This window comes from Diabrotica virgifera, chromosome 9 (assembly GCF_917563875.1).
Source record: "Diabrotica virgifera virgifera chromosome 9, PGI_DIABVI_V3a".
Lineage (NCBI taxonomy): Eukaryota > Metazoa > Arthropoda > Insecta > Coleoptera > Chrysomelidae > Diabrotica > Diabrotica virgifera.
The window spans coordinates 155,947,696-155,975,117 of NC_065451.1; the positions used below are offsets into that span (position 1 = coordinate 155,947,696).

The window sequence follows — 27,422 nt, forward strand, 5'->3', positions numbered from 1 at the left end:
AGAGTGATGACTGAAGAGTGAAGACACCGGAGGCACGAGAAGACTACGTGAAAATCAGGAAGAGAGTAAACCAAGAATTAGATAACATCAGAAAAGATCACTGGGAGAAATTTACCAAGGATATGGAATATGGACCTCTATGGATCCCAGAAAAAGGTGTGGAACATGATAAAAAGACAAAAAACAGAAATGAATGAGTCTGTACGAACAGATAACAATATGAGGAATAATCTACTGAGAATTTCACGAAATTATATGAACAAGGAGAAGAAGAGAATAGAGAAATAAACATTAACGAAACTCACGATAGAACTCATAATATCCTGAAAATTATAGAGGCATTAGTCAGATGAATAGCCTACATTAAAACAGTTGACGGCCAGGGCCGTAACTACGATGTTAGGGGCCCCGGGGCAAAGGTGATCTGGAGGCCCCCTGCCGGTGGTCTGGGGTTTACCCCCCAGCGGAAGGCGGGGTCCGGAAAAATGTTTTATATTTAACCCCTTGAAAACGCATTTTAATGGATTCTATGACTGAAGTTTCTTGAACCTACATATTGCTATTTTAATTGACCAACACAAAAAAATTTGGAAATCACCTTATTTTTTCGATTTAAAAAATTTAAAAGAAAACAACAAAATTAACAGATAGTAAAACAAAATGAAATAATATATTGAAACAATAAAAAGAAAATTTCTTGAAACTTCAAAACGAAATGGAAAAATATGAAGATATGAAGGTTTATTTAGAGAAAATGCAGAAAGAGGTAAATCAGATTGCTGAGGAGATACAAAAATTTGAAAAGGTGGAAGAAAAATTCAAGAATGCGGTAAAATTCGATATGGAAAAAGTGGAAGAAAAATTGACGGAGATAGAAAAATGCCAAAAAGGAAGAGACCGTCGGGAAGTAATTGTATACAGCTCTAATGAGAGCAGAATCATATTTGACGAGGATATTAGAAAACGATATCCGGTATTGTACCCTCGGAGATCGCTGGGAAAATTTCCACTCAAAATAACAAAATTCAGTTTGGCAACACTGTGTGAATGTTGATAGTAACATATCCTTTTTAAGAAAAACAGAACAGTAATTTAGTCCAGACCAATTAATATATTTTTTTGCCAACAAAAATGAGATTTTTCAACCAAATAATGTTTCAAATATGATGTGCAAAAAAATTTTTAATTGGTTTCTGCTAATGTGCTTGCTTTTTTTGTGATTAAAGTAGAAAAAATTTTAAATTTCACTCATTAAATCATTATCGTCTTAATTATTTTAACTGTACATACTAATATCCGTCGGCTAATTCTGAATGATTAATGGGCTCTTAAAACATTTTATCTGTAGCGGCTTCTGGACTATCTTAAAAAATATCGAATTTCATTGATAAAATGCGCATATCCCACGGATCTTCGCTTCGACCATACCTTCAGTAGTGACACTCTCAAAGGCGAATACTGTCACTGCTGTTAGATTTATTATGCTGTGGTACTGGTAGGGCTAATTCCAATATGCTCATTTCATCTTATCCTTACCTTTTTTTTCAATATGTGGTACCATGTGGTTCCGTTCACGTACCAAGATGTGGTCTGGGGTAAATTGGTTAAGACAAAGTAGCTGGGACCGGGGCCGCTATTCCGGTTGCATTTTAGTTTTTATTTCACCAAATAACTAATTTCCTCAGTAACAATTTAAATCTTTACGAAAGGTCTCGGGGGTCCCAGCTTAGCCCGGGCCCCTCTTCTAATGGCATTTTAGGTTTTATTACGCCGAAATAACTAATTTCCTAAGTATTAATCTAAATTTTTATGTTAAGGTCTCGGGAGCCCCAGCTGAGTTCAGGCCTTAGGGCTTAGTTCTGTTCCAACAGAACTAATACTAATCCATTGAACTCCAATACTAATCTATCTAGTGAAAAATTAAAACTCTATTGTTCAGTTCTAGGGTGCCCCTGTAAGGTCTTTTTAAAATTGTGTCATTTGAAAATATTTTGTTGGGATCGGCTTTTAAAATACATATTTATATTTTCCTCGTTAAACTCTATGCACGGTCAAAAGAGGGGTACCTGCGGGGCCCCCCTTGGCCGGGGACCCCGGGGCCCTGCCCCGGTTGCCCCAATGGTAGTTACGGCCCTGTTGACGGCGGTCATAAAAGATAAAATCAAGGAAAAAGCGAACATGTCAGATGAACAGCGAACAACAAGGCTTCCTGAAGAACCGCAGCACAGTAAACGCAATTTTTATTATCAGACAAATAATAGAAAAGTCTATTGAATATGGAAAACCAGCATACATGTGCTTTGTAGATTTAAAAAGTGCTTTTGACAGGGTGAGGCGAAATGACACCTTAAATTTATTACAAACTAAAAAAACAAGAGCAAAGTTATAATGTCAAGAGGAGAAAATAATGCATGGAACTAAAAGGAGGAATCCGCCAAGGATACTCACTCAGCCTATTGTTATTTAATACGGTGATGAATTAAGTAATTCACGAAGTAAGAAAACGACATGGATACCACATAGGAGCACATAAAATCACGATAGTATGTATGCTATGCCGATGGTAAAGTACTAATTGTTGGATGGCCTACAAAGGCAGCTCCATACCTTCAATATCACAGCAAACAAGCTTAATATCAAAACATTTGCAGAGCAACTAAATCTATAGTGATCAGTAAAGAGCCGCATAGATTCAAACTAAAAATAGATGGCAAAATTGCAGAACAAGTAAAAAGATAAAAACAAGAAAAAAATCTGGAACGAACATGTAAACCGAATGGGACAAAATCGATCAATGGGAGCAGACAAAGGCTGCCGAAAAGGTGGAAAGACAATGTAGAGTCAACAACAACAACTAAAACAGAATAAGAGGCAGACAAACAGGAGGATTCTGGTAGCACGAAGAAGATTAAGTACTAAACATTACATAATATAAGTAAGAAATACTAGGCTCAGGTTGGTCAATAACCTTATTTTTCCGCCAATAACCTTTATATTAGAATTCTACGAATGTCTTGGATCGAACACAGGACCAACCTGTCAATTCTAGAAGAACTAAATAACAGAGGATTGTGAAAGGCTTATAAAGGAAATTTCCAAGGAATAAAACAGAAGACGATGCGTTCATCCAGCCAATCAGCCATCTTTTTCACTTTTGCCTAAGAGACACAAGAGAGCCAAATATTACATAAGGAGAGAAGGCAATATAGATAGATAGATAGATAGATAGATAGATAGATAGATAGATAGATAGATAGATAGATAGATAGATAGATAGATAGATAGATAGATAGATAGATAGATAGATAGATAGATAGATAGATAGATAGATAGATAGATAGATAGATAGATAGATAGATAGATAGATAGATAGATAGATAGATAGATAGATAGATAGATAGATAGATAGATAGATAGATAGATAGATAGATAGATAGATAGATAGATAGATAGATAGATAGATAGATAGATAGATAGATAGATAGATAGATAGATAGATAGATAGATAGATAGATAGATAGATAGATAGATAGATAGATAGATAGATAGATAGATAGATAGATAGATAGATAGATAGATAGATAGATAGATAGATAGATAGATAGATAGATAGATAGATAGATAGATAGATAGATAGATAGATAGATAGATAGATAGATAGATAGATAGATAGATAGATAGATAGATAGATAGATAGATAGATAGATAGATAGATAGATAGATAGATAGATAGATAGATAGATAGATAGATAGATAGATAGATAGATAGATAGATAGATAGATAGATAGATAGATAGATAGATAGATAGATAGATAGATAGATAGATAGATAGATAGATAGATAGATAGATAGATAGATAGATAGATAGATAGATAGATAGATAGATAGATAGATAGATAGATAGATAGATAGATAGATAGATAGATAGATAGATAGATAGATAGATAGATAGATAGATAGATAGATAGATAGATAGATAGATAGATAGATAGATAGATAGATAGATAGATAGATAGATAGATAGATAGATAGATAGATAGATAGATAGATAGATAGATAGATAGATAGATAGATAGATAGATAGATAGATAGATAGATAGATAGATAGATAGATAGATAGATAGATAGATAGATAGATAGATAGATAGATAGATAGATAGATAGATAGATAGATAGATAGATAGATAGATAGATAGATAGATAGATAGATAGATAGATAGATAGATAGATAGATAGATAGTTAGATAGATAGATAGATAGATACATAGATAGATAGATAGATAGATAGATAGATAGATAGATAGATAGATAGATAGATAGATAGATAGATAGGTTGAGAGAGAGAAAAATATCGACGTTGTATATTTAAGACGAGCACTCAAGGAGAGGAATAATATAAATCGCCATATAAAGAGGGTATAACTGTAGAAATGTTAAAGAATGGTGGAAAAACAATTAGAAAAGTTTTAAATAAAGAAAATTAGACCGAAGAAATAAAGAAAAGAATAAAAGTGGCATGGTCATCATTCGAGAAACGGTCATATATTTTTAAGAACAGAAAATACCGCAAATACCTAAAAACAGGAGTCTTCAATCAATGTATACTCCATGTCCTTATATGTGACTCTCAGACCTAGACGTCTACAAAAGAAAATATTAAAAAATGATAGAGACAGAAAGATCCATGGAAAGGCAAATTCTGAACATCAAAATAACAAAACAGGAAAAGAGACAAATGGATCCGTAATAAAATAAAGATGAGAGATGTCTCAACCCAAGTAGCAAAGCTTAAATGGAAGTTCGCTGGACATACCCTAACGCAGAAGAACGAAAGATCGACTAAGATGATTATACATTGGAGACCGTGGAACCACACACGAAACAGGGAAAAGTCACAAATGCGATGGTAAGATGGCCTGTAGTGTAGAAACATGCCGGATCAAAGTTGATGCAAAATGCCCAAGATAGAGAGGCATGGAAGAAGGAAGGGAAGGCCTGTGTTCAAGTATGGATGTTTTGGGCTGATTAGATGGACAGATGATTTATCAACGATGTGCGATTTTTAAATATGTAAATAATTATGTTATCGTTACCTATCCTTCTTCTTCTCGCTCTTCTTCTTAAGGGACGCGCACTCCCAGCTCTCTTCCTACCAGTTCGCCTATTACCTTTTCGAATTGATTTTGTAATATTGATGTGTTTAAGAGTATTTTCGATTAGTTCATTACTGATTATTTCGTTTTCTGCTGTCCTGGCAATACGTTCTAAGCTCTTTTTGGACAACGATTCTACAGCCGTCGAGTCTAAGGCTAGAGAGAACTCTAAAAAAGAAAATAGGTTAGTAAATAATTTGATAAATTACTCAACATATAGTTTTATTATTTATGTCAATATGTGCCCTCCACGTTAATTTTTGTCAAAGTGAAAGTCCGAAAATATGTCCTCACTCTTCACTGGGATTGTTGATTGTTAATTGTGATTTATGAATATTAGGTATGTCTGGTCATAAAAATTATCTCTGTAGATTTCTAAGCGTTTACAATTTTTTTACTTGTGGACTCAATCTTGAAGCAAATTAAGGTGTTAATATTGTCTGATCTACGTAAATTTCTTACATCAGTAAGTAGTAATGAACAAATTCACATCTAGAAAGAACTTCTAGCAATCAACAGAGTAGGCGGATTTTTGAAAAGAGTTCAGTAGTACTGACCCCCTTTAAGCAATGTGAATTTTAAGGAAAATGCAGAATATATTATAATTGGTACTTGCACATTACCAGAAACTTTTTGATTATGTAGAAACTAGAGCAATTCTTAGCATCCTGATGAGTTATATGTTGATTGTCATACGTCCTGGATATGTTGGACAATACCACCTATGCAATATTGAGTGATGCCTCTATGATTATCACACACCATCATGTCTCAATTTTTCTGAAATAGATTGTTTCTTTTTGTTGCCAGATTAATTTAGGTTATGTTTCAAAAGGGCTTAGCCGCTCCGTTTTTAGAAAGTTCAAGATGAAGATTATCCGAAACGGGGTCTTTGTTATTTTTCATTTTTATAAGTTTGTTAGATGACCTGCCCCATAAAAGGAGAAAAAATTTATTCAGGGACTTCAGCATTAATAATTATGCTGCTGCTTGTGCTACACAAATATCCTTGGCCAACATATTTGAATCGTATGGTCTAACAATGCACGTGAATTCTCCTACAAGGATAACAAAAACTTCATCTACCATAATTTATTATATTGTCATAGATTTCTCACCCCTTGATTTCTACTCTACACTTATTAATGGTGGACTATCTGATCATGAAGCAGCTTATACAAAGTTTAATATCTTCAGCAAACCCTCCTCGAAAACCCGACGTTCGTAATTTCCAAAAGTTATGCTTAACCTCTGAGTGATGCTTTCCTTCCATTGACATCGCAAAACATCGCAAACCCTGGATTACTAAAGGTATCCGAATATCAGCCAAGAATATGCGTTCTCTACCCTACATCAAGAAATTTACTACCAACGTCTCTATCACTGAATATATCACCAAGTACAGGCAACCTATCTTTTATAAAATCGGCTAAAAAAGTATAGGTGCTACCAATACCGTCTGGAAAGCCCAAAAAGTATTGCAAAAGAAACTTGGTCCATAATAAACGATCTTCGAAATGAAACCCACACTGGTGAAACATTTTCCCTTCCAGACCATGAAAATCTAAATGAATACTTTGTTAATGTGAGTAAAAATATTACCTTAACTATTTTGTAACAAGATCCCATTTCCTATCTCCCTAATTCAAGAAAGGTCTCGAATTAATTCTTTATAAAACCACTCGATAAATCTGAACTGAACCAAACAATCAATAGTACCTATCAAAAGCAAATCTTCCTGTAGTACTGATGGTCTATCGATAAAAATTTTTTCAAATCTCCCAGAAAATGTGTTGAAAGTTATCATCCCACTAATTAATGATTCTTTTAAGAAAGGTAAATTTCCAGAGTGTGTTGGGTACCTCAAGGTTCAGTATTGGGTCCTCTACTTTTCCTTATCTTTATTAATGACATCATTAGTTTAAAAATCGATGGAAAAATCTTTCTTTTTGCTGATGATACCAGTAACACTTGGAGCAACTCAAATATTGCAACTCTTCATGCTACTATAGCTTCTAATCTACTTACAATAAAAACCTGGTCTGACTATAATTTACTCTCGTTTAACGTAGATAAAATAGCAGCATTATCTTATAAAGGAGCTCTTCAACCCTTACCTCTTAATAACAGCCAGATCAGTACCGTTGATTCTGTAAAATTTCGTGGTATTTTTTTGAACAGCAACCTTAAAAATGGTCTCTTCATATCGATTTGTTAATGCTTGCTATGCTATAAGATCTGTTTGGAATGAACTCAATTTAGCATCTTCCAAAATAACATATTTTTCTTTGTTTGAGTCACATCTACGATATGGTCGTCTTCCTTTTTGGGGTTCTGGTACAGCTGCCCAATTCGATGTTATTTTCAAATTACAAAAAAGAGCAATACGATATCTGTTTGGCCTCAGAAGAACAACACATTGCAGACGTTACTTCAAAGATCACGGAATTTTAACCCTTCCATCTTTGTATATTTTATAAACTGTTTGCTTAATTCGTAAACATCTACATGTCTTTCCACCAAAGACCTAATCATGACTACTTCACGAGAAATTCTACCTTTGACGTCTATTTACCGACCCCGTCCTCTGAATTAGTAAAGAAATCTATATTATATTCCGCAAAAAACTTTACAACGATCTCCCTCTACAACTTAAATCTGCATCATCTTTCTTCATCCGTAAAATGACAAAACCCTATCTATCTTAAAGAACATATTATTCAGTAGAAGATTTTCTTAATAAATAGCCAAGTAATTACAGTACCCTTTGCACAAGTAGTATTTTTATTATTTTTTTATCTATATTTGGGTGTCTTATGCAGCAGCTTAACTCTTAAACTTATTAGGTACTAGGTAGACTATGAAATTTGCAATTTATTTAAATTTTTAAATTTTGCAATTGATTGTTTCTGTTTTACTTCATTATTATTATTGTTTTTAATTATATTGACGATTTATGTAATTTTAGTAATCTGAAATGTTATTGTTTTGTTTTCTTGACTTTTTATAAGCTTTGTCGATAAATTTGTACAATTTTCCATGGCAGCAAAGCATATTTCTATTCTATTCTATTCTATTCTATTCTATTCTATTCTATTCTATTCTATTCTATTCTATTCTGTTCTATTCTATTCTATTCTATTCTATTCTATTCTATTCTATTCTATTCTATTCTATTCTATTCTATTCTATTCCATTCTATTCTATTCTATTCTATTCTATTCTATTCTATTCTATTCTATTCTATTCTATTCTATTCTATTCTATTCTATTCTATTCTATTCTTCTATTCTATTCTATTCTATTCTATTCTATTCTATTCTATTCTATTCTATTCTATTCTATTCTATTCTATTCTATTCTATTCTATTCTATTCTATTCTATTCTATTCTATTCTATTCTATTCTATTCTATTTTATTCTATTCTATTCTATTCTATTCTATTCTATTCTATTCTATTCTATTCTATTCTATTCTATTCTATTCTATTCTATTCTATTCTATTCTATTCTATTCTATTCTATTCTATTCTATTCTATTCTATTCTATTCTATTATATTCTATTCTATTCTATTCTATTCTATTCTATTCTATTCTATTCTATTCTATTCTATTCTATTCTATTCCATTCTATTCTATTCTATTCTATTCTATTCTATTCTATTCTATTCTATTCTATTCTATTCTATTCTATTCTATTCTATTCTATTCTATTCTATTCTATTCCATTCCATTCTATTCTATTCTATTCTATTCTATTCTATTCTATTTTATTCTATTCTATTCTATTCTATTCTATTCTATTCTATTCTATTCTATTCTATTCTATTCTATTCTATTCTATTCTATTCTATTCTATTCTATTCAGTTTTCAATTGGCTGCCGATCATTTTCATTCATTTGAAACAAGAAAGCCTCCATCTCATCTCCATGATTGACTTGATCGCCAAAGCAGTTCATGCTATTGTATTCTTCTTCTTTTTCTTCTTCTTCTACCTTCTTGTATGTAGGCTATAAAGCCTGTTTATTCTTCAATATGAGCCTCCTAAATGGTCCAAATTATCGCACCATCTTTATATTGGTCTGCCAATACGTTTTCGTGCATTTGGTGACTTATCACGTGCTATTCGAACTATCCTATCCTCTGCCATTCTATTAACCCTTAAACGCCCAAGCTTTTTTAGGTTCCATGTACGCCAAAGGGTGGGTAAAAAATGTCCACCTCGAAAATAGCTAATATATTTATTGAGTTGTTGGTTGGAAATGGATTAAACTTAAGAATCTTACGCTTAATAAACACAGCATCTTCTAAAATATTAATATGAACAATTTACAAACCTTACAACAAAATTACAATGTACATCAAAATTAACATACCAGTAAAAGCCAGTAATTCAGATTTGTCGATTTTCTCCACATTCTTCCTTTCAGCCTCTTCATTGGCGGATAATTATGTGGATTATGTAATTATACGTCGATAATTATATGGATTATGTTCCTACCAACGAGAAATTAAATAGAAACCTTTAGTAACAAGTTTTACCAAGTGTGTACTTTTTATGCCCACCCATATTTAACTCAAGATATTACTTTTATTTTCAAAAATATCGGTAGAACCAATTTAAAATTCGATAAAAGGCTGTCTTTTTAACAATAAATAATTTTTGGAAAATTTTTAAACACGTAATAAATATGTTACAAGGGAATACGCATTAGGTGGACATTTTTTACCCACCCTTGGGCGTTTAAGGGTTAATGTGTTCGTTCTACTTCTGTTTCCGTTTTGTCACCCATCCATTTTTGTCTTCTAGATTGCATGCTCTTCTTATGTTTTCGCTTCTCTCCCTATCCAACAGACTTTTCCCTGATATTCGTCGAAGTATTTTCATCTCTGTTGTTTCTAGTAGTCGTCTCGTTTTAGATGTATCAGGTCTTGTCTACGCCGTAATAGCTGCTTTATAGATTCTTGCTTTTGTGTCTTATCTCAGGTGTTTGTTCTTCCAGATTGTGTCATTAAGAGATCCCGCCGCTTTACTTGCTTTTGTCGCTATGTTCTCGTACTTCTTCAACATCTCCATAACTAGTTATATCTATTCCCAGATATCTAAACCTTGCTTTAATATTTTCCCGTTAATTTCGATTTTACATCATAGTGGGTATTTAGATGTTGTCATACATTTGGTTTTTTCTGCTGATAGTATCATATTGTATTTCTTGGCTGTCGTATTGAAGGTGTGTGTTAATCTTTGGAGATCGTCTTCTGTTTCAGCGACCAATGCATAACATAATATTTGAATTTCTCGTCTGCATAGCATAATATTTGGATTCTTTTTTTTCCATTCTGTAACTATGACCTTTACGTAAGTACTGCTTGTATTATTTCGTTCATTATTATATTAAAGAGCAGTGGGCTTAACGAGTCACCTTGTCTGACTCCGCTTTGTACTGGTATAAACTATGTTTTCCATTTATCTTTACCTATATTCAATTATGGAAGTAGATGTTTTCGATGGTTTGTATAATATTAACTGGTATATTAATTTCTTCTATACAGTAGGTGTAAGACGTCTTCGACTTGGATGCGATCGAAAGCCTTTGTCAGGTCTATAAGACATAGATACGCTGGTTTATTGTACTCGATGGCCTCTTCTGTGTTTTTCTTAGTACAAATACAGCTTCTACGCAGGATCTTCCGGATCTGAATCCTTGTAGTCACTAGAGGTAAAAGACCGAAAAGTTTAAGTTCTAAAAAACTACATTATCCGTTTGTATTAAGTCAATCTTTGAAAAATAAGTGTTACATAATAACGAAGTTATGTAAACACATATTCCAATACGGGGATCCTTTAATATAGGATATTATGTTATTTCAATAATTAAGATAGACATGTTAACTTCTATCATCGTTTAAGGTATATACTGCCGTGCTAAGCCCAAAGGCGGAAACTGATTTTTTATCGAAAATAAGATTTTTGTATTTTTAGGTAGAATAGGGTATTTACTATATATTTATAAAGTCTTTGGAGTTGTAGAAGTATTATATTTTAAATAAAATTGCAATTTTGTTAGCGGTATCTACACTTTTCAGTTAAAATACTAAGCCATTTGGCGGCAAATGTTAAATACTATGGCGTTTTGACGGTATCTGCTACAGTTGCCGTCCATATACCTTAGCATATGGCACTTACTGCTAATCTACTTTCAAGAATGCTACGCCTACATTTAGAAACCGCCAAATCGCCTTAGTATTACAAAGTAAATTCGGCCTAACTTTACAAGGTTAAATTATTGTGTTAGTTAAAAAGTTGTGTTAGTAAAAGAAATAATTAGCGAGCATGGTAAGAACTTCTCGAGATTATTATATCTATTGAAATGTATTTTCATTTTTGTTTATAGTATTTCAAGAATTAACCAATTATGTTGTCCTAAACAATATGAATCTGCGCCAAGTGGATAATTTATATCTTGAATTAGGCGGTAAGATATTTTTATATTTAAAAAATATGTCTTTTTTTAATTAGGTTTTAAAAACTTAATAATATATCCACAAGCTGTCCACAAACATTTTTAGAAAAAGAGACTTAGAATATTTTGTTTTTTTAGAAAATCAAGTAGTCGAGTAAGAGTTGTGAAACACGAGGTGAAACCACTGAAGACAATATTGTAGAAAGAGAAAAATTTATTGTAAAGCAATTACAAGAGGTGGAAAAAAATTATGTTCAGCCTGTACAGGCGCAAGGTTTGTTTCATACTTAAAGTTTTCTGTATGTTTAAACCCTTTGTTGGTCGTACATGGGATTAGCAGTCCCATTGATTGCATTTTTTTTTGTTTAAATACAAGCTATTATCATTTGTTTAACTAGACAATGTCTAGTAGTCTAGTTATGCAATGCTATTATAGATACGAGATTGTAGATTTGGGATATCTTTACTTAATCTTTTGAGAATCATTTACCTAAGTTTTATACAAAAATGCTGGTTTTATTCCTTTATAAATTTTCTAAGAATGCGTCAGGTACCTGGATAATGATCCAAAAATTTGTTTGCATAATATCCCATAATTAGGTATTTTTCGGTCTAAAAGACAATGTTATCATATTTTAATCATAACATATAACTAGTTTGTACAATACAACTAATAAAATGTTAAAATTTGCCCTAATTACTGTAAGTAATGGTATTTACCCGAATATAATATTGTGAAATACCCAATAATATAACAATGCATAATAATATTAGGGTAGGCCTCGGCAATCATAAAAATTTTAAAAAATTTTATTTTAATATTTACAACCTGTCGTAAAATAGCAAACCTTTTTCGCTAAGAAACAAAATAAAAATAGCTGAGAAAGTCAAAAGTATGGTTTACAATCACATTCACAGTTTTGAAGAATTCTTTAAAACGCTTAACATCAGCAGGTGTTTAAACATCTATAATCTATAACAATCTGAACGGATTCTGATTTGTCCTAGTATAAGTACAGTTCTGCCCAAATTATTAGACGCACTATAAAAGATTTTATAAAAAATGTTAATTATGAGGTAATACCATTGTAATACTAAATAGGTGTTGTGTATGTACCGGACACAAGGTATGTTGTTCGGTTGTCTATTAAATTGTCTATATTGAATCACAAATAGAACATTACCTAATATTAATAAACCAATATAATATATTATATATTATAACATATTATGTATTTATTGATTCTGGAAAGAAAACAAATATAACGACAACTAAATATTGTCAATTTGTTGTTGTCATAATATGGTGGCTCAACAAAATAATAACATTTTCGTACTTCCGGGCCTAAAGTGACAACTTCACTCCCTTGTGACAGGTACTAAAGTGTCACATTTAATCCCTCCGGGATTAAATATTGACGAAACTCCCGGAACGATTAAATCACAAACAAACGAATTTAAGGGATATTTTATTGAAAAATATAATTAATTAGAATGGTAATTAACGTTAATATTCAAATTAATATTGTGACAGTTCGTCATATTGACCAGTCTTTCCTGGGTTAATGCAGCAGGTAACTGACGAGTAACAGATAGGTCCTTTTCATATTGAACTGGTGTTTGTTTCGAAGATCCTGCGGAAACAGGAAGCGAGAATGAGGACTGTGGCATAACTATAGTGGACGAATCGGCGACTTGACCAAATATTTTATCTGAAATTTTTTGTTTATTTTTAATAGACGATTCAATATATCCCTCGGCCACGTTGGAGGATTTCCATCCTCCATGTCTCTTCAGCACGTCTATTGTTGCTCCCGAATCAGCTAACAAAGACGCAGATGTGCGTCTAAAACAATGTCCCGTATAAGACGTCGCATTTTCTAATTTCAAGAAAGCTGCTATTTGCCGTGGAATTGTACCAAACATGTTTTTTCCTACTACTCGCGTAGTACATTCTTTGTTGATGTATTGAACAAAAAATTTTGAATGAGTTGTCCCTGTCTTTCGCAATGCCACATATTTCCGAAATATCGCCACAAAACTGATGGCACTGTTTTCTGAATTTTTGATCACAAAATTTCGGTCAATTTTATTTTTGGTGTTTCTAATCGCAATTAGGAAGGAATCGCCCAAATCTCTCACATCGTCGATTTCTAAATCAACCAACTCTTTTCCACGACAAGCTCCCGCAACGCCCAAAATAAGTGCAACCTACAAAAAAATTGATTTCTTAAAATTTCTGAATATAAACAAATTTCCAAATTTACCTTAAGCATTAAATATTTATCATCCGGAGCCTCCCGTAAGAACTGATCTACCTGCTCAGACGTGAGAATTCTTGACTTCTTTGGCTTAAATCCCTCATTTCTTCTCTTCAAAAAAGCTAATAATTTTGGAAATTTACTTATATCAATATCTTTTCTAATGTTAATAACCGATTTCAGCATTGAGTAATGTGCCCAGAGAGTTGAGGCACAAACCGCTTTTGATTTATCATCGAAGTAGACTAACAGCGCATTTTCAGTAGGTTGTCTCACATTTTTTAAGCGGCACCACTTTTTAAAAGCATCGTACTGCTGCTCGTATAGTTTTCTAGATTTCGGTGGTAACAATTCTTCACCTACTTCGGCTGCTCTTTTATCAATATCAGATACACCTTCTTCACTCATGATACCAATAATTATCAATAACAATGTTTCTTTACAATGACACTAGTAATGACAATGTTTCTAAATTATAACTGTCACAACGCAATGTTACTATGGTAACTTATTTTAAAGACAGTTTATTAAATGAGTTGAAGAGAGAAAAAACTGATTGAAATTATTGAAATAATTAATAAAATCATACCGGAAGTACGAAAAGTATCGTATATACCTTGCGACTGAAGTACATTTAATCCTTCAGGTAAATTATGGCCCTCCCTGCGGTCGGGCCATAAACTTTACCTTCAGGATTAAATGTACTACTTCAGTCCCGCGGTATATAATGTACTATTAATAGTACTTTTCTTTCAATTTAATAAACTGTAATACACAGAAAAGCTTTTTATTTCATATCAATCACAACTGTAAACCACATACCGCTAATAGGCTTAGTTTTATAGTAAGTTTTGATAAAACGTTTTAGCGGTATCTACCTCTTTTTATATAAAACTTTGTTTTAAAATATAATTAATGGTTCCCTTAATAAACTGGGGCATATATGCATGCATTAAAACTATTAGCTAGTACATAAATCCCGAACGGGCCAAAATTTTAGCATTCAATTTTGAAATCGATTTTGCCACCATTTTATCAAATGTTATTTACCGCCTTTGGGCCTAGCACGGCAGTATATACAAAGAACTAATTCAGGACCTAATTTAAGCCTAACCTTCAACTGATTTAATAAATATGCTTCGTCGCTAGTCCAAATATGGAGAACTCCTTGAAATATTGATATCTCGTTGATCAATTGCGTTATAAAGTAAAATGTTTACTGGTAATAGAAAATAACTACTCAATTTATTAAATGATAATAAATGGTAATTTTATATTATTCGAATGTATGTAATAAGTTTTACCAATGTATAAAACAACAAGAATAAAAAACCGCTAAACGCTGTAAAAATGAGTGGCGCATACAATATTCCAGCTACAAAAGGGCTGATATGAATATTACGTGGCGCAAAAACGTATTTTCATTTTAATGGAATAATAAAATTATAGTTTTATTTTGAAAGATTTTTCCATAGATTTGCTAAATTTAAAGTAAAACGCGCCACAAAAGAGCCTCAAACTACAAACTATGTCAAAAGTACACCGAGAGAACAATTTATTTTCTCCTAAAACACCGATTTCTTTGAGCAATATTTCTTAAAAGTTAACATATCCTATTAACTTAAACATACCGGTTCACATATAAAGAAACGAGTTTTTTTAAACACAACTCAATAATTTCTTACAGATAATTTCTTCAATACTAAGAAATGCATTAATGGTTACATTTAATTTTCTTATCCTAAAGTTTTTATTTCTTAAATTGAAAACTACAAATATTTTGCAGTATAAGAAATATAATGTTAAGTTAATGCATATTTATATTTGTGAACAAGAAATTTTCTTGTAATTAAATAAATATTTTAAACCACAAGAAATAATTCTTCAGAAATACCCTCTGTAGTAACTGTGGTTATAAAATAAAAACTTTGTCATTAATGCCGAAATGTTACTTGCAAAGAAATTTTCTTCCACAGAAGAATTGCGCAGATTAACTATTTATGATTTAGTCGTCAGTGTTTGTCAAGATGGCGTGATATGTTCATGTTCATATAGATGGATGTTGGATTTATTGGTGTACTTTAAAAATTAACGGATATTTTGAAGGTACGTACATATATAGGTATTAAATAAAAGTAAATTGAGTAATTTAAGATGTAATAATAATATTGTTGCGTATCCGAATGGTTAAAAAAGAAATATAATAGTATCTTTATATGCTTTTTAGGTATAATGATGGACGACTCTGAAATAAAGGAGCTGGGAAATATACCACAATTTAAAGCTGGGACAGAATGATATAATATATAGCTTCAGAACAATATTAACAAAGGAGTTATTAACCAACTGCGGGACCTTCCAGAACTTCATACATGTAAGTACCTTTTTAAAAATGTGTATACTTATGTATCAACTATAATAGGTTTCTTGAATGTATCGTCTTCTATAAAAATTTACAATATAACGCTATATCAAACATGGCGGGTGCAACGCTGAGGATTTTTTCTGTTAATTTATTTGAGATAAAGAAATCAGTTAGTCTAAAAGAAATATATGTTTATGGTTAAGAAATGTTATTGCCGAAAACCGTGAATTAGTTAATATGTATTAAATTACTTAGATGTAAACTAATAATATTTTTCCGTAATAAAATTTCTTAATGATTAGGTATGCTGTCTCTTTTAGATTATAAAAATTAAGAAAATTACATATTATTATGTCTGCTTCAATGTTTTACATTGGTTGTATTTTCCCTCTTGTTTTAGCTAAACAATGTTTATTGTGTGACTTAATATTATACAGATAAATAATTAATATTTCAGTAACAAAAAGAAAAAAATAAACAACGATGTGTAGGTTAAATAATGCCATGTTTGAACTAAATATGATTGATTATTATTAGTATTAATAGTTCTTACGTGGGGACGTGCATTTGTTTTTTTTTGTATTTCCTAAATTTGTCAAAATAAATATCTATATCTTTATAAAAAAAAAATTTTATTAAAGTAAGTTTACTCTTTCTTACATAATGATTTTGTTTTAGTGAATTGCTGATATACAAAGTGCTATTAACAAAAGAAGGAAAATTTGAGGAAGTTGGATTTGCCTCTCCATCCTTTTATTGTTGTGTAGAAGCCAATGGTTTAAGAGTGGAGAAAATATTTGTATGTAATAATAACGTTTTATATCTTGTTTTATTAATAAATAATGATTTTACCTTAACACAATGATTTATTTCGCGGTATGTAATATCACTTTATTTTAAAGAAATATTAACTTAACTCTAAATATACGTTTATATCTGCGAAATATATTTCTTAACATTAAATAAATTAATTATTAATAGTAAAATAATAATATTCCTTACTAAGAAATATTATTGCTCAGAAAGAATAGTTTTCTAATGTGTAGAAAATATATTTTTATGACTAATAAAATTAATTAACATCAAGTGTAATTTCTTTCTGATAAATGGGTTTGAAGTTTGCCAGAAAGTGATAGTTCAACCATGTTTAAGATATATTTCTTTGGCTATAGTAGAATTTATTTGAAATATTTTAGAAAATTATATTTTACATACAAAGATATATTTCTTAGGCAATATGCCAAGTCGATCTTTCTTAAATATTAATAAAGTTTCTTTATGTCAAGAATTTTTTTCTCTCGGTGTACTCTTTTGTGGCGCGAATTATAAATATTCTTGGGAAAAACACTTTTTTAAAAACTTAACTCACAATTTAAACTTTTATTTTCGACTTATAAAGATTTTAGTAACAACACAATAAATTAAAATCAGACTGAAAAATATTGATTTTTACATGGTGTTTCCTAATTTTATAATTGCTGATCTTGCTTTCAATACGTCGCAGTTAGGTCCAGAATGTTCAAGCGGTAGCCTCGTGTTGAATCCACGTCGTAGAATTTACTGGATGATAGCGGTCATTGTACTGTAACTACTCCATCCCCTGAAGAAGTTTTGTGAGGGACGAACAGAACTGTTGAGGGCCTCTTCTGGAGTTTCGTCTCTAGAGTTGGGTTTTTTTGTTATTTGTTTTATACCTGTAACATATTATATAGAGGCAGATTATTGTAATAAAGATATATATAGGAGTCATCCAAAAATGGTTATGGCTATGGTTCCATAATTTCGGGTTAATGGTCTCTAGATGTTCCTCTTCCTTAGAGAGTTCATACAGTTTGTCTAAGGTGATGAGATCTATCCTTAATGGTTTGAATTTAATCGCTGTTTGAATATCTATGGCCCTAATTTTGGGAAGCATTAGCCGTTCCAATCCAATTGGGAGCGTAGGTTCGTATTCTACTGGCTGCGCCAATTATGAATGTTCTTGGGAAAAACACTTTTTTAAAAACTGAACTCAAAATTTAAACTTTTATTTTCGACTTACAAAGATTTTGGTAACACCACAATAAATTAAAATCAGACTGAAAAATATTGATTTTTACATGGTGCTTTATAATTTTATAATTGCTGATCTTGCTGTCCAATACATCGCAATTAGGTCCAGAATGTTTAAGCGGTAGACTCGTGTTGACTCCACGTAGTAGAATTTACTGGATGGTAGCGGTCATTGTACTGTAACTCGCGTTTTACTTTAAATATAGCAAATATTATCGAAAACATTTTCAAAATAAAACTATAGTTTGATTTTCCATCAAAATGACAATACATTTTTCTACAACCGTGTTAAAAATGCAATTTTTAGCACTCCATACGAGCGTTAAAAAAGCTACTTTAAGGCACTAGTGCTTTAAACTATTTTTAAGGTATAACGGAGATCCGTGGAAAAAATTTACACCCAAAATATCAAAATTCAGTTTGGCAATACTGTGTGAATGTTGATAGTAACAAGATAAACAGAACTATAATTTAGTCCAGACAAATTAATATATTTTTGTGCCAACAAAAATGAGACTTTTCAACAAAATAATGTTTCACATATGATGTGCAAAATAATTTTGAATTGGTTTCTGGTAATGAGCTTGCTTTTTTTGTCATTAAAGTAGAAAAACTTTAAAATTTATTCTTTATAATAATTATCGTCCAGTTCTCCTCTTATTATTTTCACTGTACTAATATCCCTCGACTTATTTACAATGATTAATGTGATGATTAAAACATTTTATCGTTTACGGCTTCTGGAGTGTCTGAGACATATCTTATTTCATTGATAAAATGCAAAGTCCCACCGATTTCCACTTGAATCATACTGCAGTTCGTATTGACCGTATACGCTGTGAGCTCGTACCGAATACTATGGACTGGCTAATGTATTTGCTCGTACGTAGAGGGGATATTTACAAATTCGCGAGCGCCAGTAGTGACAAGTCTGTAAACCTTAAACCTAAAAATTAAAAACGTTAATTATAAAAAATATTAGTTGGTCAAAGCTGTGGTATATATTTTTACCTTAAATATACTTACGTTTTAAATACTGAATTTAAGTTTTTTTACTGTTCCGTAATATGTAATTATAAATTAATCTATTAATCTTAGCGCCATCTACACGATAATTGTAAAAGTATCCGAAGTAAGAAATTCATATTTATTAATACAACGTCAAAATGATTAGCAAAATCTTAAAAAAATCGATTACAATTTAATTACTTTTTTGCGTTGTAAATATTAAGCGATAACAATTAAATAATAAATTTAAAAATTACAGGTGAAAGTTGAATTAGTAATCCGCTAGGAGCGCCACCAGCGAAGCTAAGAGAGTATAGACAATTTTGATGTAATGTCAAAAAAATATAAAAATGGAATGTCAGTCACGTTCAAGTAAAAGTTTTTTGTAGATATTTTCCTGTAATTACGTTTGTAGAAAAAATATTGTATGATATGCGTGTTAAAAAGTACATTTTTAAGGCGCTCATGTGAATTGCAGAACTCGCTATCGCTCATTCTGCAAACTTTTACATGCGTGCCTTAAACGTGTACTTTTAACACTTATATCATAAATAACTATTATGCGCCGATTCTTATCAGCTCTTTAGTAGCTAAAATATTTTATGAGCCACTCATTTTTACGGCGTTTAGCTGTTTTTATTTTTATATCAGGAGTTTTTCGAAGTTTTCTATAAATAAAATGTATAAAATTAAATCTAATGTTTATTACACGTTAAGCGTTATAAACGCCTTTGTCGCACTGTCGCCCTAATGGGCGTTACAATACTAAACTTGTGATAGGGCATATCCCAGTCAACCCAATATTTATTTTTTCAATATAATCCTTTGGTCCATCCAATGTACGCTAGACCTTTTTCTATTCGGAATAGATTGAAAAAAATACATTGGAGTGGCTGGAAAATGAACTCGGATTGCCAGATTAAGTTTAGCATCGTAACCACGATCACTTATCACTTTTTTCGGTGATAATGGTTAAATTGATTATATTTTGAAGCTCAATAAATTCTAAACGGTTTAACCCATTTTGATCACTAAACATAAGTTTGACAGGTATTTATAAGTAGTATTTGATTCACCCAAGATCAAATATGAAATCTGAAGGTGTTATAGGATTTAGTGATCTTAAAAAACACTTAAAGTGATATTTATGAGGCTTATAATTTAGAAATTCGAATTTTTTCAGATATGGCGTATACATCGTTAGAGACGCGTCTGGAGTCCTCCTACAAAAGCTTAGCTATTGGCGCAATTAGTAGCTGCAAATTTTGAGTAATTGTCAAGAAACCAAAATTTTCAAAGTTAAATTTTTCAGCTTTTCGACTATACTGAGCCGTGTGTCTGTCCGATCCTGACAACTTAGGCACCATTTGAAACCTAAACTCAAGCGCTACCGATTTGGTGTATGCACAGATTTCCTATCTCTCTTTGAACCTAAGATACACTCACCCAAAAAGTATGCATTCTTGTACATATCCACACCCACTCCTATAGCTGACTTTTGGATGGTCCAAAGTCTCAAACTACACCGGATCTGAATCGGCCCTGACCCCCTCTTGAAAAATAAAAAAACAATTCAGATCGGAGTAATTTATCCACACACATACAAACATTTTTCCACATACACAGAAACATTTTTCCTTTTTGAGTAAAATATTGAATGGTATAACCGATTTTCAAAATTAGACATGCATTGGAATGTTAATGATCAAAACCATCAGAAGTTTTTTGTGAGTTTTGGGAACGAGCGAAAAACAGACCCCAAATGGATAGGGATGTAAAACCCACACAAATGGAATACAATGGATGGCTGACATCAGTGGCGTAGCTGACAGGCCCGCAGGGCCCGCAAGGCGGGGGCCCCTGCTAATTGGGGACCAAAACATATGTTTTAATTAGCGTCAAAATAGGGAATTTGGAAGGAAGTAATGAAACGGTTAATTGACGTAACTCTTAATCTTTCCGGGTGAAATTTAGCGTTTCGTGGACCTGTTGGTAGTTTAGATGAAAGTGAATTCCAAAAAGGTAATTTCTTCTCGGTGGTTCTTTCACTAGGTAGGTAAATGTGATCATGTTTTAGCTAAATTAATTGATATAACATTATTATCACCGGATTTGAAACTGCAGGAGATACTATAGAGCTAAAAGAAGATATAGAGAATCAGTTGCAAACTTTTCTTGGAACAAAGTGTGAGATGAAAGAGATAACGAAACTGAATAAGAGAATGTGTAAGTTAAAATTGAGTACATATGGTGATAAAGCAGACATAATGAAAAATAAGAACAAGTTAAGACATATTAAAGGAAGAAAACTTTTTATTGATGATGACTATACGATCCAAGAAAGAGAGATACAAAAACAACTAAGAGAATATGCAAATGAACAGAGACAAAAAGGTAATGTTGTAAAAGTTAAATACCAGAAGATCATTATAAATGATGAAATATGGAAATGGAATATGGAAACTGGCACAATTGAAAAAGAGAGCAACAGAGCTAATCCAAAAAACTAATAAAAGCAGAGGCGGACAAAATGATGACAAATTCGGCAATGAAAACGGAAAAAGGAATGGAACTGAAAGTTATAGATAAGAAAGGAGAGGTATGGAGAGCAGCGACATGGAATGTCAGAGGAATAAGTGGAAAAGAGTTAGAATTAGTAGAAACCCTTAGCAACACAAACTATGCTGCAATAGCCATCACTGAGACAAAAAAAAAAAGGGAGCTGGGACACAAATAATAGGAGATGGAAATCTATTAATATACAGTGGTGTAAAGGAAACTGAATGGGCCAGAGCAGGAGTAGCCTGTTTGATACCCAAAGATAAAGTAAAAGGTATAAGAAATTGGGAGTTCATCAATGAGAGACTATTGAAAGTATCAATGAATTGTAGTAAAAGCGATATTATAACTTTGATTGTAATATACGCACCTGGAGAAAGTGACCAAGCAAACGACAAAAATCAATTTTGGGAACAACTACAGCAGACAGTAGAAGATTATGAGGGAACACTCATAATATTGGGAGACTTCAATGCTAGAGTGGGAAACGAAAACATGAAATGGCAAGGAGCTATAGGTAGGCACGGAGAACACACAATTAATAAAAACGGGAAAAGATTGCTAGAGTTTTGTATAGATAATAATTTAGTTATAGCCAACACTTTCTTTGAACACAAAGAAATACACAAGGTAACAAGAGCAATGCCCCAGCGAAATGAAAAATCAGTAATAGACTTCATAATTGTTCCTCGAGAAAAAAGGAGTAAAGTTAAAGATGTCAGAGTGAAAGGAAGCTATGATATAGGTAGTGACCATTATCTACTAGAGGGAGTATTCAAGAATAACAACAAAGTCGAGGACCGAAAACAGATACAAAACAAAAACTATAGCGGAAGAATAAGAACCTATAAGCTGAGAAACTTACAAACAAGAAATGAGTATATAGAAAAAACAGAAAAACAGTTTGCAAGGATTGAAAAGAGAAGACAAAGTAGAAATGTGGAAGAAAAGTGGATCAGATTTAAGGCAATATTATTAGAAACAGCAGGGCAAGTTTGCGGGTATACCAGAAGAAATAATCATAAAAAGCAGACAAGCTGGTGGAACAACGATATTAAAAAAGAAGTCAGAGAAAAGAAAAGGCTACGGAAAATGTACATACAAAAAAGAAATCAAGAGGCATACGATAAATACAAGGAACAGCGCAACAAAGTTAAAGTAAGGATAAAACAAGAAAAGCAGAACGCCTGGGAAGAATTTGGAAGAACTATGGAAGAAAATAGTACCCAAAATACAAAATTATTTTATAGAGTATTAAAGAATATGAGAAGTAAAACGGAAATTAAACTACAGCAGATAAAAGATAGAAACGGAAATATAATAACTGAGGATGAGCCCATTATAGAAAGGTGGAGAGAATATTTCAAGGAACTTTTAAACAATGAAAATACAACAGCAGAGAATCGCACACAGATAACAGATGAAACACCTGAAAGAGGGCAAGAAGACGTTTATGAAACTAAAATAAAGATGGAAGAAGTTGAAGATGCACTAGAAAAACTAAAAGTTGGTAAATCAGCAGGGATCGATGGAATCGATGCTGAATTATTGAAATATCTTGGACAACAGGATAAACAAGAATTACATGACCTACTAAATTTAGCGTGGACAAACAAAAAAATCCCAGAGGATTGGAACATTTCAATAATACTGCCTATACACAAAAAGGGAGATACGAAAGAGTGCAGTAATTATAGGGGCATATCACTTCTCTGCTCAGCGTTGAAAATCTATGAAATTATCCTAGAAAAGAAACTACGAGAAATAGTTGAGCCTCGACTGGCGGATATACAAAGTGGATTTAGACCATCACACAGCGTACAAGATCATATATTCACACTACAGCAAATTACTGAAAAAACACTGTTAAAAAACGATACACTGTACCTGGCGTTTTTAGATATGAAAAAGGCGTTTGACATGGTCAATAGAGAAGGAATATGGCAAAGCCTGATAAACAAGGAAGTAGATGAAGAACTTGTAAGTGTAATAAAGAGTTTGTATGTCAACACAAAAAACCAGGTCAGGACAAGTAACTTAATCTCCGGCGAATTTTCTAATAACGACGGGGTTAGACAAGGTGGAGTGTTGAGCCCACTGTTATTTATTTCCGTTATGGATGAAGTTATTAAAAAGTGTTGGAAAAAAACTAAAAAATGCGCTATAGGGTATAGAAATTTGCAACAAATAAAAATTGAAGCCTCTGCATTTGCTGATGACATTGTATTAGTTGCAAGAACTGAAAAGGCTCTCGCAGATAACATTAGAATCTGGGCTGAAGAACTAAAAAACTACAACTTAATAATAAATATGGAAAGTAAACTTGGTACTAATATGGTAAATATGGTACTAATAAAGTAATGACAATAGCCAACAAAGAAGCAACTGTAAATATTGAAATCGAAGGTCAAAAAATCGAGCAAGTAAACCTCTTTAAGTATTTGGGAATAATGTTAAACAACAAAGGTATACAAGAAGATGAAATTGGAAACAGAATAAAATTGGCAACGAGAACTTATTATTCACTGTATAAAAATTTCCTAAACAAAAAAGAAATATCGAGGAAAACCAAAATGACAGTATATAAAACTGTATATATGCCAATTACAATATATGGGGCAGAAAACTGGGTACTGACAGACAAAGAAAAAGATTACAAGCTACAGAAATGAGATACTTAAGAAAAGTGGTGGGAGCAAGAAGATTAGACAAAAGAAGAAATGAAGATATAAGACATGAATTACAGGTAAAATCGCTCAACGAAAAAGTTGAAGAAAAGAAGTTAAAATGGGCTGGACACATGATAAGAATAAGTGGTAAGAGACAAGTGAAAATGACATGGGAGGCCAAAGCAGTGGGTAAAAGCACGAGGGGCAGACCAAGGAAAAGCTGGAACACTAGTGTAAACGAAATACTAAAGAAAAGAGGAACATCGTGGCAAGAAGCAAAAGTTTTAGCAGCAGATAGGAAGAAGTGGCGTAAATTTGCAGAGAGTATTATATAAAGGAGGAATCCTCGACACCTAATGGTATAAGAGGCAACCGATTATGTATGTATGTATGTAATCGATATAAACAATAACTTAAAACAAATTACTTAAGCCGCCAAATACAAAACGAAGTTATACATTTGCTGGCCCAAGAAACTGAAAGTAAATTGATTAATTTAATTAAAAAAAGTTGTTTATTCAATAATTTTTGATACCACCCAAGATATTTCAGAACACGATCAGCTTAGTTTATTTTTCGGTATGTAAAAAGACCTTGCGACGAAAATAATTTACCGTCCAAAACACAAGTTGTTGAAAGTTTTTTGGGATTTATTCGCATATTAGACCAAAGTGCAGAAGGTCTTATAAATAAAATTTTCAAAGTTATACAATCAAAGCACCTTTCTGTACACAATTGCAGATAAAAAGAACATGCTGGGGCAAGCGTTATGAGTGGTGTATATTCAGGCGTACAAAGGCGCACAACTGACATTGAAAAAACAGATTCCTATGTTCATTTTGCATCCCATAATGTTAACCTAGTGTTGAATGATGCGGTTGTTAGTGTACAAGAGCTGTTTTTTTTACGATATAATTAAGAGAATATATGATTTTTTTAGTGCAAGTATTAAAAGATTGGATCTACTATGTACCTACTATTACGACTTTGGATTCATCGCGTTTGCCAAAACTTAAAAGGTTATATGAAACCTGGTGGTCATCCAGACATGATGCTGTTACTGCTTTGCGTCGAGTTTTCCGACAAGTAATGAAATCTTTAACGAAAATTTCATTGCTATCTAAAAAAACGATGAAAAATTAGAAGGTAATACATTATTAGAGAATACGAATAATCTTGAATTTGCCGTTAACATTCCTATTCAATCTAAAATACTTAACTTTATTAATCTAACATCAAAATTTTTGCAATCTGAAACGGCAGAATTAACGGTCGCCCTTCAACTTTTTTACGTGATAATCTTCGAGAAATGAGAAATAAGAAATTCGTTTTCCGAAACTTTAGCAGAGGCAGCAGGAATAGCAGAATAGTGGGGTATTTTACCACAATAGGGAACTTGCATAAATTTTTAAATTCGAAAAAAATGTTATAAATCACAACAGAACATAATTTAAAACATGTATCAAAGATAAAAAGTTTTGTTTGTCTTTCGTTTGGCCCCTAAAGACGATTAAAAATTCAAATTCAAACAGGTGGTCCAAAACGCATCGTGACGTCACTTGGTTTTACATTTACATTTTTCCAATAAAGTAAACAGAATTTTAAATTAGACGTTATAAACGTCAGTGGAAAATACATTTATGTGACGTTACAAGTGTTTTTGATCGTTTGACCTATTCATAGTAATCCAGAAAGCCACTGCGCATCCGCTAGGAAAAATATTCTAATTCGGATTTTTTGCACAATCTTACTCAAAAAGGACTCTTTTTAACAAATTTGCTTGTTGCCAGGACCAAAAGGTGGTCAAAAATTTTTTAAACGTTTTTTTTTTGTTTTTTTCCTAATATTATTTTTTTTGCATGGAAAAAAGTTTTTATAGAATTTTTAAATCATTCCAAACAGAAAAGGTCTTTAGTGACTTTTCTCTAAAAATGATAGTTTTTGACATATAAGCGATTAAAAATTGAAAAATTGCGAAATCGGCCATTTTTAACCCTCAAAAACTATGTGAAAAACTAAAAATTTGAATGTTGCCAAGGTAGACAGATATTCTTTAAACATCGATAGATGAGATCCCGAAGAGTTTTTTGCAATACAATATTCAAAACTCCTTTGTTTTGTAATTGCTAATCAAGCGTGCGCGACACTATTTTCCACCGACAGTATGGTGCAAATGAAAGGAATAAATTCGTTATTTCGTAAACCGGCGACTTTAAGGAAAAATCCCGAAATAGGTCGATTTTTATTTTTAAGTTATGATATTGTGGCTTATATGGGATACTAGTGACGTCATCCATCTGGACGTGATGACGTAATTATGATTTTTTTTAAACGAGAATAGGGGTCGTGTGCTAGCTCATTTGAAAGGTTATTCAATTCTCTATTCAGTAATATAAACATTTACATAATTATTTTTATAGGGTGTCCAAAAATTTTTATTAAATTAAATTATTTCACAAAAAAAGAAGTAGAAGGACACCCTGTATAAATAATTATGTAAATGTTTACATTACTGAATAGAGAATTGAAGAACCTTTCAAATGAGCTACCACACGACCCCTATTCTCATTTAAAAAAATCATCGATTGCGTCATCACACCCAGACGGATGACGTCACTAGTATACCATATATGCCACAATATCATAACTTAAAAATAAAAATCGACCTATTTCGGGATTTTTCCTTAAAGTCGCCGGTTTACGAAATAACGAATTTATTCCTTTCATTTGCACCATAATGTCGGTGGAAAATAGTGTCGCGCACGCTTGATTAGCAATTAAAAAACAAAGGAGTTTTGAATATTGTATTGCAAAAAACTCTTCGGGATTTCGTCAATCGATGTTTAAATAATATCTACCTACCATGCCAACATTAAAATTTTCAGTTT

The 27,422-nt window shown here is 32.0% G+C and overlaps 1 protein-coding gene across 2 annotated transcripts in view; it reads right to left on the minus strand.

Annotated features, from left to right (window-relative positions):
• Window positions 1–27,422, minus strand: part of LOC126891727 (uncharacterized) — a 201,950-nt gene that overhangs the window by 94,723 nt on the left and 79,805 nt on the right. Inside the window, exons 2-3 of one of the 2 annotated variants that reach the window (XM_050660992.1) lie at window positions 25,508–25,654; window positions 5,095–5,322 (exon numbers count right to left, since the gene is read on the minus strand). In XM_050660992.1, coding sequence (XP_050516949.1) covers window positions 5,095–5,322; window positions 25,508–25,654 — 375 coding nt within the window. The remainder of the gene's footprint in view (window positions 1–5,094; window positions 5,323–25,507; window positions 25,655–27,422) is intronic. The other variant, XM_050660993.1, reaches the window with a different exon arrangement.